The 12,134-nt window shown below is 57.2% G+C and overlaps 5 protein-coding genes and 1 non-coding gene across 6 annotated transcripts; 3 read left to right on the forward strand and 3 right to left on the reverse strand.

The window, feature by feature from the left end:
• Positions 1-878: 878 nt before the first annotated feature.
• On the reverse strand, positions 879-1,458 carry B0I36DRAFT_232926 (peptidyl-prolyl cis-trans isomerase; the record flags this gene model as incomplete). The annotated part of the gene is made up of 2 exons (XM_046149190.1): positions 879-1,304; positions 1,381-1,458. 2 exons carry the CDS (start codon positions 1,456-1,458, stop codon positions 879-881), a joined length of 504 nt encoding a protein of 167 aa, XP_046018039.1.
• Positions 1,459-3,525: 2,067 nt separating this feature from the next.
• On the forward strand, positions 3,526-4,988 carry B0I36DRAFT_234609 (arrestin; the record flags this gene model as incomplete). Its single annotated transcript, XM_046149329.1, has 3 exons — positions 3,526-3,615; positions 3,809-4,690; positions 4,746-4,988. 3 exons carry the CDS (start codon positions 3,526-3,528, stop codon positions 4,986-4,988), a joined length of 1,215 nt encoding a protein of 404 aa, XP_046018040.1.
• Positions 4,989-5,915: 927 nt separating this feature from the next.
• On the reverse strand, positions 5,916-6,031 carry B0I36DRAFT_t22. The gene has a single exon. It is a non-coding gene; the product is annotated as a tRNA-Leu (tRNA).
• Positions 6,032-6,508: 477 nt separating this feature from the next.
• Positions 6,509-8,886, forward strand: B0I36DRAFT_309729 (uncharacterized protein). Its single transcript, XM_046152173.1, has one exon. It carries the CDS (start codon positions 6,767-6,769, stop codon positions 8,408-8,410), a length of 1,644 nt encoding a protein of 547 aa, XP_046018041.1. The 5' UTR covers positions 6,509-6,766; the 3' UTR covers positions 8,411-8,886.
• Positions 8,887-9,355: 469 nt separating this feature from the next.
• B0I36DRAFT_309731 (uncharacterized protein) lies at positions 9,356-10,017 on the reverse strand. Its single transcript, XM_046152174.1, has one exon. It carries the CDS (start codon positions 9,949-9,951, stop codon positions 9,700-9,702), a length of 252 nt encoding a protein of 83 aa, XP_046018042.1. The 5' UTR covers positions 9,952-10,017; the 3' UTR covers positions 9,356-9,699.
• B0I36DRAFT_4219 (uncharacterized protein) lies at positions 9,993-10,760 on the forward strand. Its single transcript, XM_046162193.1, has one exon. The coding sequence runs from the start codon at positions 10,136-10,138 to the stop codon at positions 10,604-10,606; it is 471 nt and encodes a 156-aa protein (XP_046018043.1). The 5' UTR covers positions 9,993-10,135; the 3' UTR covers positions 10,607-10,760.
• The last annotated feature ends 1,374 nt before the right edge of the window (positions 10,761-12,134 follow it).

Here is a 12,134-nt window from a genome sequence, read left to right on the forward strand (position 1 = left end):
AGGGTCACCTTTAATCGAGAGGGACGGACCTGTGAGGAAGGTGATTGAGAGAGGAATCAGAAACATGTGCACAAGGAAGCACACTGGAGCATGCTTCAATTGACATGAACAGCGGTGGACTAGTGTGAGCATTGTTCAGCACCGTTATGCTGGGCAACAATCCGGTGAATGCCAATGTAAGGACTGGAAACTCCGACTAATGCTCACAATCGGAATAGATACGCTGTGAGGACAATGCGTCTAATTGTGCATCTTAATTATCTTATAGCATTGTCGGCATCACTATGCAGCCTTTCTGCCCCCATTCACATCTAGCTAGCCACGAAGTGAATGGCAAAGAAGCCAGGCTCGGCTCGAGATTGTGACTCCTGGGGCTCAGCACCAGAAGCGACGAGACACAAATTGCCAAAGTTGGTCGTCCTGGCTGGCCAAATGTTTTCATCACCCTCCCTCACCCATCTCAATATCCTCCGGTCCTCAAGTCGGGCATAACGTGCCCGGAAAAGGCAGCGACCACACCCTCCGTGGCTGAGCGGTGTAAAAGGCTGACGAAGGAGCCAGCGCGTGGTGCTTGACCTTTCCGCATAAACCAAGGTCTCGATTTTTGTTCCGCGGGTCCCAGAATGGCCCAAACACTTGGACCTTCAAATAGCCCTTTTGCCATCTCATCATTGGCAATTATCTTTGGCTGGGCCTTCGGGTGCAGCGTGGTCGTGCAGGCCATTCGGGACACGTGCTGAATGCTTGTGGGTGGCATATCGCCGTGACCATTATCGACGGCGTCTCTGGGCCTGTGACTGGCTCTTGATCGGCGATTGTGGGCAAGTACCACAGGGCCGGAGAGTGCTTCTCGTACTTGGCACCATCATACAGCCCGTTCAACCCGCTAGTGGATTGGCGTGCATCGTGACCTTTTCAATGACAATCTTCTCCTTTGGCCTGCTCTTCTTATCCACCTCCGTCGTCTCGATCTTGTGCAGAGTAGCCAGGCTCTCGTCGCCAATGAGTTTGCCAAAGACCGTATTCAGCCCGTCCAAGTGCGGCGCCTTGTCGAACAGGATAAAAAACTGCGAGCCGTTCGTCGCCGGTCCTTTGTTGGCCATGGAGACGATGCCCCTGGCATTGTGTTTGAGCGTCGGCCGTAGCTCATCCTCAAAGGTACCACCCCATATGGATCTGCCGCCCTTTGGATTCTCGGGTGGGTTGGGTTCGGCGGGCGCGCCGGTCTGTGTCATGAAGCTGGGGATGAGTCGGTGGAAGGGCGAGCGGTCGTAGTACCCCGAGGCGCAGAGGGCTAAGAAGTTCTGGAAGCCCAGTGTAATCCGTCAGCAAGCGTGTTCAATTCTCGGCGGGTAGCATTGCGTGTCTGTGGCACTTTACCTCGGCTGTCTTAGGCACGCTCTCGCAGAAGATCTCGAGCTTGAGATCGCCCTTTGTGGTGTGTAATGTCACGGACATGGCGCGGCTTGGATGAACGGCAATCTGCTGGGGTAGAGTGGTATGCGGAGACGTGCGGGCGTCGGATCGAAGGGTCGTGAGTGTGGGCGCGGCCGTTGCTGCTTTTCTGCGTGGGATGAAGCTGGGTAAAGTAATTACGGGACGTTGACGATGATGGCCGTGCGTGGACCCGGCCAGCGAAAGCCGACCCGGCGGGCCGTGGTGGAGCATCGCGCCAAGCGGCACACGACCCGGCCGGGGACCGGGACGCTACCTCGCCTGCATCTGCTACAGATGGGGCCAACAGGAGGCCATCCGAGAGGAGCTCAGCTGCTTAAGGGCCCCTGGCTGTGTTGACTAACCAGGTCTGGATGTGCTGGACATCAGTTGGCGTTGCGATGCTTCCAAGTTGAGGGAGGGGGGCATGTTTGGACCAGAACAAGGAGTCTTACATTGCTCCAGAGGAATGTAAACCTCGCAAGTGCAGTCATGCATCATGCAAAAGTTCCCGTCTGCGGCATCACTGCGGCTATCATTGGCGCCGCTCTTCGACCGACTCCTGGAGGCTTCCTGCTTTGGCTTTAACTTTGTGGTATTAAGAGAGATAGATACTTGTGAGTTTCTCTCTGCAGGTTGGCGCTGTTGGCCGTCTCGTTAGCACCATATTTATTTTCGAGGGTCCAGCTAACGTGCGTCATCGAGCAGAAGAGCGCCCAAATTGCATGCGCTTCTAGCTCTGGCCTCGGATCGGGGCATACTGAAGAAAAGCGGTTAACTGCGCTTCCGGAACCTTCGCGGAATCCAGGAGACAGGTTTGTCCATAATTACGATGGGTGCAGGGCATGGAGTCGACCACATCCCTGCAAGAGCTGACACGGAGGTGGCGATCTATGTGTTGGCGGGCTGGCGGTGGCTGTACCGTGCTGGTCGATGGTACGGGCAGTCGCAAGTGCTGACAGACAACACAGCCTTGGAGGGTTCTGTCCTTGTTGCCGCCTCTTGCCGCTTGGCAGCATCTCTGACGTGTGAAAGCACCACACATCCGCCTGGCTGCTTGAGGTTTGACGGCGGATTGACCAGCCGAGCCTCGTGGGGGGCATACAAGACAAAGGCCAACCGCCGCGCCGCCGCCGCCACGCAGCCCGATTTAGGTTGGAAGTGTGAGACCCTGGCCTGGAAAGCAGCGCCCCACGCTAGGCCATGCGAGGATTCTAGGCTCAAGCTTGGCCAGTGGGCGGGGTGCTAGGCGGCTCCCATGTCGGGTTGGGGTTGAACCCAACATTACTGATCGCGGAGGGATTGGCCAAGGGACCGGCCGGTGATGTCTGGGAGATGCGGCGTAGGGCGATTCATTGCCGCGATGCAGAGCGGCATCAAGTCACTGCCGCTGTGCTTCCGGGGGCCGCCCATGTACGTTATTAGTAGCAACCTTGGAACCCTGAAGCCCGCCTGCTTGCTGCACCACGCACTGCCGCCAGCCGTCTTGTCTTGAGCGGCGCCACTCGAGGTCAGCTCCAAGCGCACTCGCGCGCACCCGCCCCGCCCGCAGTCGGGCTGCGTACCCTGCCTCCCGCCCGCCGCACGGCAGAGACAACACAAGCACAACCATCACGCAAGTCCTTGTCAGCATCAGCACAGCTCGGCATACTCTTCAACTCCTCCCCAAACGCTATTCCCAGACCCGCGCCACGCTGCATCCCTCCCAGCTCGACCACGCCGGCCACCGCGACGACTCTGTCTGGCGACGGCCGCCTCGCTGCGCTTCTGTCGCTTCCTCTCCAAGCACCTCCACCGCCGCCCGCCCGCCCGCCCGTCCAACAGTCCCTCGATCCCCGCACAGCGCGGCTGTACCGCCGACAGACCTTCCCTGAGCCCCATGTGATGATTCGAGACCACGACAACCTCGACTGCATCCTGTTGGCGGCACGGCGACGTTGCGCTGGTGCGCTTGCACCTCGCACCACAACCACCACACCCGACGACGGCGACCACTGCTGAGCAGCCAGTGCGGCCACGAGCTGGAGAAGCGCTACATGCTCCTGCCAACAACAATACCCTTCTTCTAGCCGGCGTTTTTGAGCCACGACAATGGCAGACCGAGTGCAGGCCTCCGTTCGGGTCTCGGGGCCACCCAACAGTCATTTTCTGGTTGGCTATCCGGGAATATCGGCCACTTTGGTGAGTTTTGGTGCTTTCCTCTCTCGACCTTGGAGGTGCTGCCGCTGGGACCAGTCCACATGCCACATGCCACCGTAACCGTGCGCCTTTCTCATGCGGCAGCCCTTCAGGCGCTTCAACATGCGCTTGCACAAGAAGAAGCCCCCGCAGCCATATGGAAATGTGCAAGAACCTAGTCTGACTCTCACAATAGCCCCGGATAGAAGGCAAGGTCGAGATCCGGCCCGATGCCGGTTTCAGCGCACCCGTAGCCATCTCTCTTGTACGAATATGTCTGCAACGGCGCGAGACCATCCACCCAGCCGCGGAGAACGTGGCCAAGCGCCACCTTGGAGCTCCTCGACGGGACACGACTGACGTCGTGGGGAAAGAACTGCTCTTGTATCGGTGTGCAACCGGCAAGGAAGCCGAGCACGTGGTTGCGATGGACCTGCCGTTTGTTCTGTTCATACCGTTTGGCCGAGGCGGCGAGGAGACGAATCGGAGGATACCGCCAGCCTCATTACAACTTCCAAGCCGCACGGCAGAGACCTTCTACGAGCTTGTCGTCACTTTGCAGCAAGGTCAGGCCGTACGCCGGTTCGCCTTCCCGGTCCCGTTACAAAGATATGACACGTTGTCAACATTCGGCATGTACAATCGCCCGGAAACGAAGATAGCCACCGCAGACAGCATCGTCACGTTAGGCGTTACATTACCGAGGTGGAGCTACGGACCTATGGACCCGATCACGGTGTATATAAAGGTCGCGCCAAATCTCGACTGGATGAACAAGGCGAGGAAGGTCACGATCCAGAAGATCACGCTCTCGATTGAAGAGGAGATAACGTACAATCCCGAAGGCGACGAGCCCACGAAAAAAATCAACAAGCTCCAGAAGCACGCTCAAGTCGTTGGCACGAAACTGCCAGAGGCTGGTTATGTCACGAACATGGGTATCATTTTCCCCCACAAGGACCTGCGAGATGCCAACGGGATCATGCGGAGACCACAGCCAGGATTTCCAAACTACGAGGTGACGTCCTTCACGACGTCGTCGACGCTCTACAAGATTGAATTCTTCTTGAACATCAAGGTAAGCAGACTCGGGCTCTTGCGGCACACCAGGGTTATACTAACTCCACTCACAGGCGCATCTGACGTCAGCACGGAATATCGAGCTGAGGCAGCCCATTGTGATCTGCCCCATGGATCACCAAGCCTGCAAGGAAGAAATGGCGGCCATCGAACAAGCCGCCAAGGACGCCTCATCTGTTGACCAAAACAACCCAATGCTTCCGGCCAGATCGATCATAACGGCGAGCGATCAAAACGCTCTGGCGACGCTGGGACTGTGCATGGTTGGCGGGCAGAAGAAACCGCTCATACAATGATAGCCAGCAATAGTGCGAGGCTGAGCGCTTACCTACGATGGCGCTCCATGCCAATGACAGTATACGTCAGCATGGGAAGCGCCCAGTTGCAGGGACTCCCAGAGACGCGGTCCGCATCAATTCACGTTTTCTGGTGACACAAACAGTGCAAGTCAGCTCGATGAGACATTGGGGAGCACATTGCGCATCTATTAGTCTCGCAGATGGTGTCTAGCACGGACGCACTGGAGACAGCCGAGCTGTCGGACATTGAGCAGTCTGCTTGCGAGAATGGCTCAGGTCAGACAATCGCGACCTCCTAGATGCCACATATCGCACGGCACTCCATGTCAGAACCACTCACAACGAATGGTGTGTTGGACTTCGGGCGGACCACGCACAGCTGGCTCTCCAAGCCCGACTTGCAAGTGAAGACTGCGCTGAAGCCGACCAGACAGACATCGACCTCGACTGGATCACCATGACGAGGCCCGAGAATGGAATTCGGGCAACCTCTACTTACCGATTGGCATATTGGTCAAGCAGCCTGAGCGATGGCGATACTACGCCAGGCACATTGGACATAGGAAACACATATCAGGCATTTTGTCGCGGGAAGGATCATCAGCGGCAAATGGCGAGGTCCTCATATAGAGAGGCATTGGGTGAACCCATACATATTTGGAAGGAATCACAGGCACCAGCTGCAAATATCGAGGCCAGCTGGCAGCTTAGAGATGCACACGACCACAGGGCGCCATGTATGACACGACTTGACGATGTCTTATTTTTGATACCAAATCTAATACCAATTCCGTGCAAGAGAGCACACAATTATGCAAGCACTTGTTCCAAAGCATGGTAATAATGATTGGCCCGCGGTAACTCTTCGCAATCAAGAAGCAAGGCTGCAGCAGAAAGGCCTGGCAAAAGACAAAAAGAAAATGTTGAGAGCTGCAGGATTCGAACCTGCGCGGTTTCCCATCGCGGAATTGTTTGTGGTTTCACGGGCACGAAGCCCGCAAGACCTAAACACGACGCCTTAACCACTCGGCCAAACTCCCTTGTAGTGCTTATATCCGGGAAGTGCTTATTTGAACTATTATAGACACAAAGACTTGTGGGGACAGGCTTGGACAGCTAGCTAGATGATCACGGCTTGGTTGCTGCATGAACGTCGCTCTGAGAAGAGGCACAAAACCATTCACAACTTTGAAAGGTTAGAGCCCTCAAACTGACAAGTCTTGTTCCCCAGATAAAAACTCGTCGCACCTCAAACCTGGATCGCCGGGAAAGTATTGGCGGGGTTGCGCTATCTTGCTCCCCAGGGAGCTTCTGCCAGGGTCCTACCTCAATTGAGACCTTTCGTGCGGGACCCCTTGCGCACCCACGTTCAGGCACATGCAAGGCTTGTGGGCAGCCTTGTCGACATTTTTTTGTGTTCGGGAAACGACAGGATAGGTACCGGGGATGACTCAATCGGCCAAGTGAGCGACCCTGGGTACTCGACACGGGCTAGCAAGCATTCTCCACGAGCGAATTGTACAGTACCAAGCACTTTGATCTTGACTGCTCAAGAACATACCTTGAGGTACATAAGCTCTTTGCAACGTTTGGGCAGCTTCCTGAGCTCCCAACTTTGGCGGATCGGCTACGCTATCGGGGACAGTACAAGCACCACGAGCCACCCCCCCAGTGCTTCCCCAAAAATCTCCGCGCCAGCACCGATACCCTCCGCCCCCTGCAGCAGTCCAGGACTCTGAGCCTGCTTTCAGCACGGCAGCGACACCGGGCGCACAATGCCCTTCAACGACGATGACGACGATGCCGGCGGCGCTCCCTCCATAGCAGCTGCCCAACAAGCTCCCCTCGCGAGCGGCAGCGGCCCTCTAGACGACGAAGACAGCCCCGCGGTGACCCGCGCCAGGACAACCACGCAAGGCGATCCCGAAGACGATGCCGACGATGACGACGACGAAGAAGGCGACGACAAACAAGCCGACTTCCTGCGCTTCGCAGCCTCCCTGCCCGGTGGCGGCCCGGGGAAAGCCGGCAAGCAGCAGCAGCAGCAGACCAAGAAGCAGGCCGGGGTGGCGGGCAAGAAGACGCTGCGCCGGGGCGAGAAGGACTTCGAGTCGCACGGCACGCGGGCGCAGGCCAGCGTGCTCGAGGACAGCCGCGACGCGATGGGCCAGGTGCTGGGCTACACGCGCACGCACAAGCCGCCTGGGCACAAGGACTATCTGAGGGGGTGGTACTATCCGCGCTGGTGGGCTGATTCCGAGGAGGAGGAGGAAGTGGACGGTGAAGGGGAGAAGCAAGCAGAGGACCAGCAGCAGGAACACCACCACCGTCGGCCAAAGGATCCAGGCATGTTTACTCGCGACAGGGTCGTCGTGCTCGAGTCTGACGGCGGGTCTACGCTGTTTCGCAACACGGGCCGCGTGTTCAGGGGCCTGGACAAGGACACGCCTGCGCGCTCGAGGATGTGGCTGCTCCCCGAGGAGGCGCTGTACCTGGTGGAGAGGGGCGATCTTGATCTGTGGTGGCCGTACCTGTCCCTGCCCGAGATGTTCCCCCCCGAGTCCGGGAATGAGGGGCAGCCGGAAGTGCTCGGGTCTGGCAAGGCGGACTATGACCTGGGATTTCCGCTGAGTCTGCAGGCCGCGTACTCGTTCCTCATTGGCAAAGATGGGCAGCAAGGGAAGGTCACTCTGGAGAAGTATCAGGTCTATACCAATCTGCGGAGGACAGGCTACACGGTACTACGAGCAACCCCGATACCGCTCCCACCGAAGTCTGCCTCGATGACTGACTCTTCTATATGGGAGTGGCTGTTCAGCATGGTGCCCTCCTATCCGAAAACATATGACAAAGCCGACGGACCGCTTGTCAAGCCGGGCTTGTATCGGTCGTACCGGGCAATATTCGAGCAGCAGGCCATTGTCCAGCACCACAAGCCAACGTACGAGACGGATCCCTCTACGACGCCGCAGGACCCGTTCCGGATTCATTATCACGTCTGGAAGAGCAGCAGCACCTTCACAAAAGCCAGGCCGCCACCGCCGAATTTCCAGATCGCCGTTGCAGACACACGGACGTCTTCGGTGCCCACATTGGAAGAACTTACCGCCCTGCTCGAGTCCACGCCGTGGGATCCGCCAGCACCGCCGCAGCCTTCCAAGAATGGAAGCGGCGGTGTGAATGTTGGCTCCATGTACAAACGGCTGAAACACGGCTGGCGAAATACAATCATCGCCGTGGTCGATAGGGGACTGGTCAGTTACGTCAGGCTCACCGAGATGGCGTTTGGAGAAGAGCTGCTGTATGAAGGGTTCGATACCAAGAATAAGGGCGGTGGAAAGAAGGGAGGTCGTGGGGGCGGCGGTGGTAGGGGAGGCCGAGGAGGACGTGGCGGAAGAGGCGGCAAAAGGGGTGGATGAATACTCTACGATGCCCAGAGAGCAAAAAATCACAAGAGACAGAGCGCCACAACTCATGTCGTCATCATCTCGAATCGAGTCGCTGACTGAGTGCTACAGCGCACCGCAGCGTTGCTAATGTCTAGCTCGGCTCTCGTAGTAGGTCTACAACCAGACGGACCAGTGCTAGTGCCGCCTTGTCTGATTCGCATGAAGACTGATCAGACTCAGAACGAGTGCATGCTAGTTCTTGCCGAGAGGTCGCAACAAACTGTTGGCTGGTTGCCGACACAACTTGCTGCGCAAGCGAAACATGCTAAGCGGAGGGGGGCATTCTAAGTTGGGACGTAGCCTCCAATGGTATTGTTGGTTGGCTGCAATTGCCGATGCCATTCCAATTATCAAGACTGAGGGCCCATAAGCGGATGAGCTGAGGGGTTTGCTGCTGCAATTCCTCGAGCCGGCGCTTCAAAGCCCTCTAGGATTCAACATAATTGGAGTTTCACGAAGTTGGGTGAAGAGTGCGATCGGCACCCACGTGTTGCAGCCTCTGATTTGGCTCCGTCTGTGCGGATGGCAGGTGCAACAGCCACTCTTGCCCCACTGCAGCACATTTTCCCGAATGAGACGATCTCTCACCGTCGTGTTGGTCCAACATCAAAAGGCAAACAACAACACCCACTTTGCACCGCCCGACCGTGTTCTCTCCAAGGGGTACGGTGCGCAACCATGTGTGGCGGTTTCGAAACCGACACGGCAACTCACTCAATCCCTCCCTCCCACCATTGAAAGTGATCGGCACATGACATGGATCTTTTGGCTAGGGTGCGTCGAAATGCCGAGCCGGTGGGTTCCTCGATGAAAGATCCCTGCAGCGCCCGTGGCAGTGAGTCAACCTTGACCGTTGACAGACAACGCGACCGGGCGGCCTGTTGGAAAACATGTTGACAAGTATAAAATCGTCGTGGGAGGCCAGATCCTCGTTGCAATTCCGTCATGGCTAGGTAATTGACGGGGGTGAAAACTACATTTCCAAGGATCCTCTGGGACCTCTGCCGCAGCACAACAATAAGCCACAACATATTTTGATCAGGCCAGATCATTATTGTACCAGAGGCGGCCTCGGGCCTCGTTTCTGTTGACTTCCAGAACAGACTCCAAGTCATGTCGCAAATTTTCTGTGCTGCCTTGCTGGACCGCAGGAACATTCCACCGGCGTTGCGCGACGGGCGTAGATTGAAAGACCTGGGCCTGCTGGAATGCGCGTTGGCGCGGGCATCCCACGAATGCCAGCTCTGATTACACCAAAACTATCTTCCATGTTGTGCAGAGCGGATCACGTTGGACACCAGGACAGCAGCGGCCACAACAAGTTGCAGGACGGCGCACAAACACTCCACGTGGGGCCAGCATCTATCGCGCATGCCCCTGGTGGGTTGGGTGTTGTGCCATGATGATGCGATGACTGTAAGATCATCAACAGCAGCTGTGGCTTTTTGTGGAGAACTGCTCGCATGGCTAAGAGGGACGGCCACCACCAGATAAGCAAGCTGCCAGGTCATCGCACGCCCTGGATGTTGCTGACAAGACCACACGTTGCTGTTGTGGGCGAATGGGAAAACTCTGACAGTCGGACCACCGTCGCATGAGGCCTGGCAATCAAAAACCCGCCTGCGTGCGGTGCGACTCGAGGTTCCAATATTGGGTGCCCCGCTCTTTTGAGTTGCTGGAATGTCAGGTTGACCCATGCAAGTCGGCAACAGGACTCACCCTTTCGAGCCTCTGGCCATCCAGCGTCGAGATCCCCAAATAGACATGGGTGCGAAAAGGAAGCCCTTCTTTTTGGGAAGGAGCGCGTCCTGCCACGGTCAGATTGGGAGCAGGAAAACCCAGGCGAGCCCCGGGAGAGGACGCCTGGCGAGGAATGGAGGGGACGATAAAGCGGGCAAATTGGATGCACCCACTTCAGTCGAAAGGGTTTCCACTTGTCTGCAACCCAGCCAATGGCCAGCAACCCTGGGCAGTCGAATTCCTTGGCTCGAGTTAAAAGGTTTCTGCTCAAGCACTGGATCGTGGGCTGCGGCGCCCGGCACGAGACTAGCAGAGTTGCGGCTGCATTGCTGGAGGACCAGATGCCCGCGATCGCCTGCAGGCCCTATCTTCCCATCTGATGATTGCGCACGCCTGTGCCATCGACCCAATCTTGGTCGCACATAACACTCGCTGTACGCCTTCGCAGGATCGGGGACCCTGGTGGTTGGACGAAGTTGTTGTCAAAGACTGTCCAGAACGGACGTGGTTTGCCCTGTCCCGGGGTTTTTTTTTTTTTTTTTTTTCCAAACTTGACACATACGTCGGCACATTCCGGCGAGATGCCCACAGACAACTGCAGCCATCCGGCAAAGTTGGCCAGCTACTTGTGAAGCATCATGCACGCTCCAATGTGGAAAGTGCCCAGGGGCCATGACAAGTTGTCTTGTCTCACTAGGGCCGGATGGCAGGGGTCGCTTCCTGTGGCAGGCAAGCAAGCAAGCAAGCAATGAGTTGCAGCAAGAGGATACCGCGCTGGCTCGCGCATGAGCAATGACTGCACGCTCTCAATCTCCATCTCCATCTCTGGCCTGCCCGGCCGTGCCAGGCATTCGGCCAACGGGAACAAGAGGTGGGTGCTGATGGGCGAGCAGGAAAGACAGCACGACGAGGATGCCTCTTGCGTGCTGTCTCGTGCAATGAGTGAGTGGTGCTTCTCCACTTTGCGCAATCTTGTGCTAGCCCGCCCTTTGGGACATGGACATGGACTAAAAACTAAGATTTACCTCCCGCACGTTCCGCCACGAAACGCCGCCCTCCCTCTCTGCTTCCCTTCTCTCCATTGACCTGCGCCGCGCCTTGAAGCATCACTCCCCTTTGTGACACATGCCCCGGCAAACCTCGCCGAGCCCTCATCGTCCTCACCATCTCCAGTTGCGTCATACGTGTTGCGCAGTCTCTTACTCTGCGGCGAGGAGAGGACAGTGTCTGACAGGTCTGGACAACCACACAACGGCGAGCAGGCACGCAGCCCACCGCTTGATTGCACGCTGTCCAAGACAATAGAGAGACAAGATCGTTATCGTCGGTCCCCAGTGCCCGCCTCGCAGCACCGGCTGGACAGGTTGACCCCTGCGCCCTTAGCCTACTTACGTTTACCTAGCCAGAGTGTCGCGCCGCACCGTGTTATTGCTCGGCTCTAAACACTATAGCCTGGCCAGAGTTCCACAAACCCACCTGACACACCAGGCCGGCCCACAACTTGTGGCAGTTGACTGAAAGTCGGTCGCGCAATCCTCCAACACCCTCCCGGAAACTCTCTCTCAGAAACCTATTTGTCCGTTCTCGTCAGTCCTGCCACTGCACAACTCCCCGGTTGCGACTTGCCACAACCCACGCAGGCCCTGCCCTTCCCTCTGAGCCGTGTCTGCCCTGGACAAGACTCGCACTCTCTTGACACTCGCTCCAGCTCGGAAACCGGCAACCCTGGGCATCTTGGTCCGTTGGGGTTCTCAAAGGTTGTGCTGGCTGCTGTGGTTCATTCTCTCGCCACCCAACCTCGGCTTGTCGCAGAGCACCGACAATTTTTCGCCGGCCACGGAGCAACTATTTCTCATTGCCTGACAACTCGACTGTGCAGGATCCGTTACTGGCTCCGTCGAGAGACCTTTGCGCCCGCAGCCTCTCCTTCAATTTGGTCGCTTGCTGGACGCCA

The sequence above is a fragment of the Microdochium trichocladiopsis genome (assembly GCF_020744255.1).
Source record: "Microdochium trichocladiopsis strain MPI-CAGE-CH-0230 chromosome Unknown B0I36scaffold_1, whole genome shotgun sequence".
Lineage (NCBI taxonomy): Eukaryota > Fungi > Ascomycota > Sordariomycetes > Xylariales > Microdochiaceae > Microdochium > Microdochium trichocladiopsis.

Coding starts and splice junctions, on each gene's coding strand:
- B0I36DRAFT_309731 (XM_046152174.1), bottom strand. CDS start 9,951: ATGACCTGGCAGCTTGCTTATCTGGTGGTGGCCGTCCCTCTTAGCCAT.
- B0I36DRAFT_4219 (XM_046162193.1), top strand. CDS start 10,136: ATGCAAGTCGGCAACAGGACTCACCCTTTCGAGCCTCTGGCCATCCAG.
- B0I36DRAFT_309729 (XM_046152173.1), top strand. CDS start 6,767: ATGCCCTTCAACGACGATGACGACGATGCCGGCGGCGCTCCCTCCATA.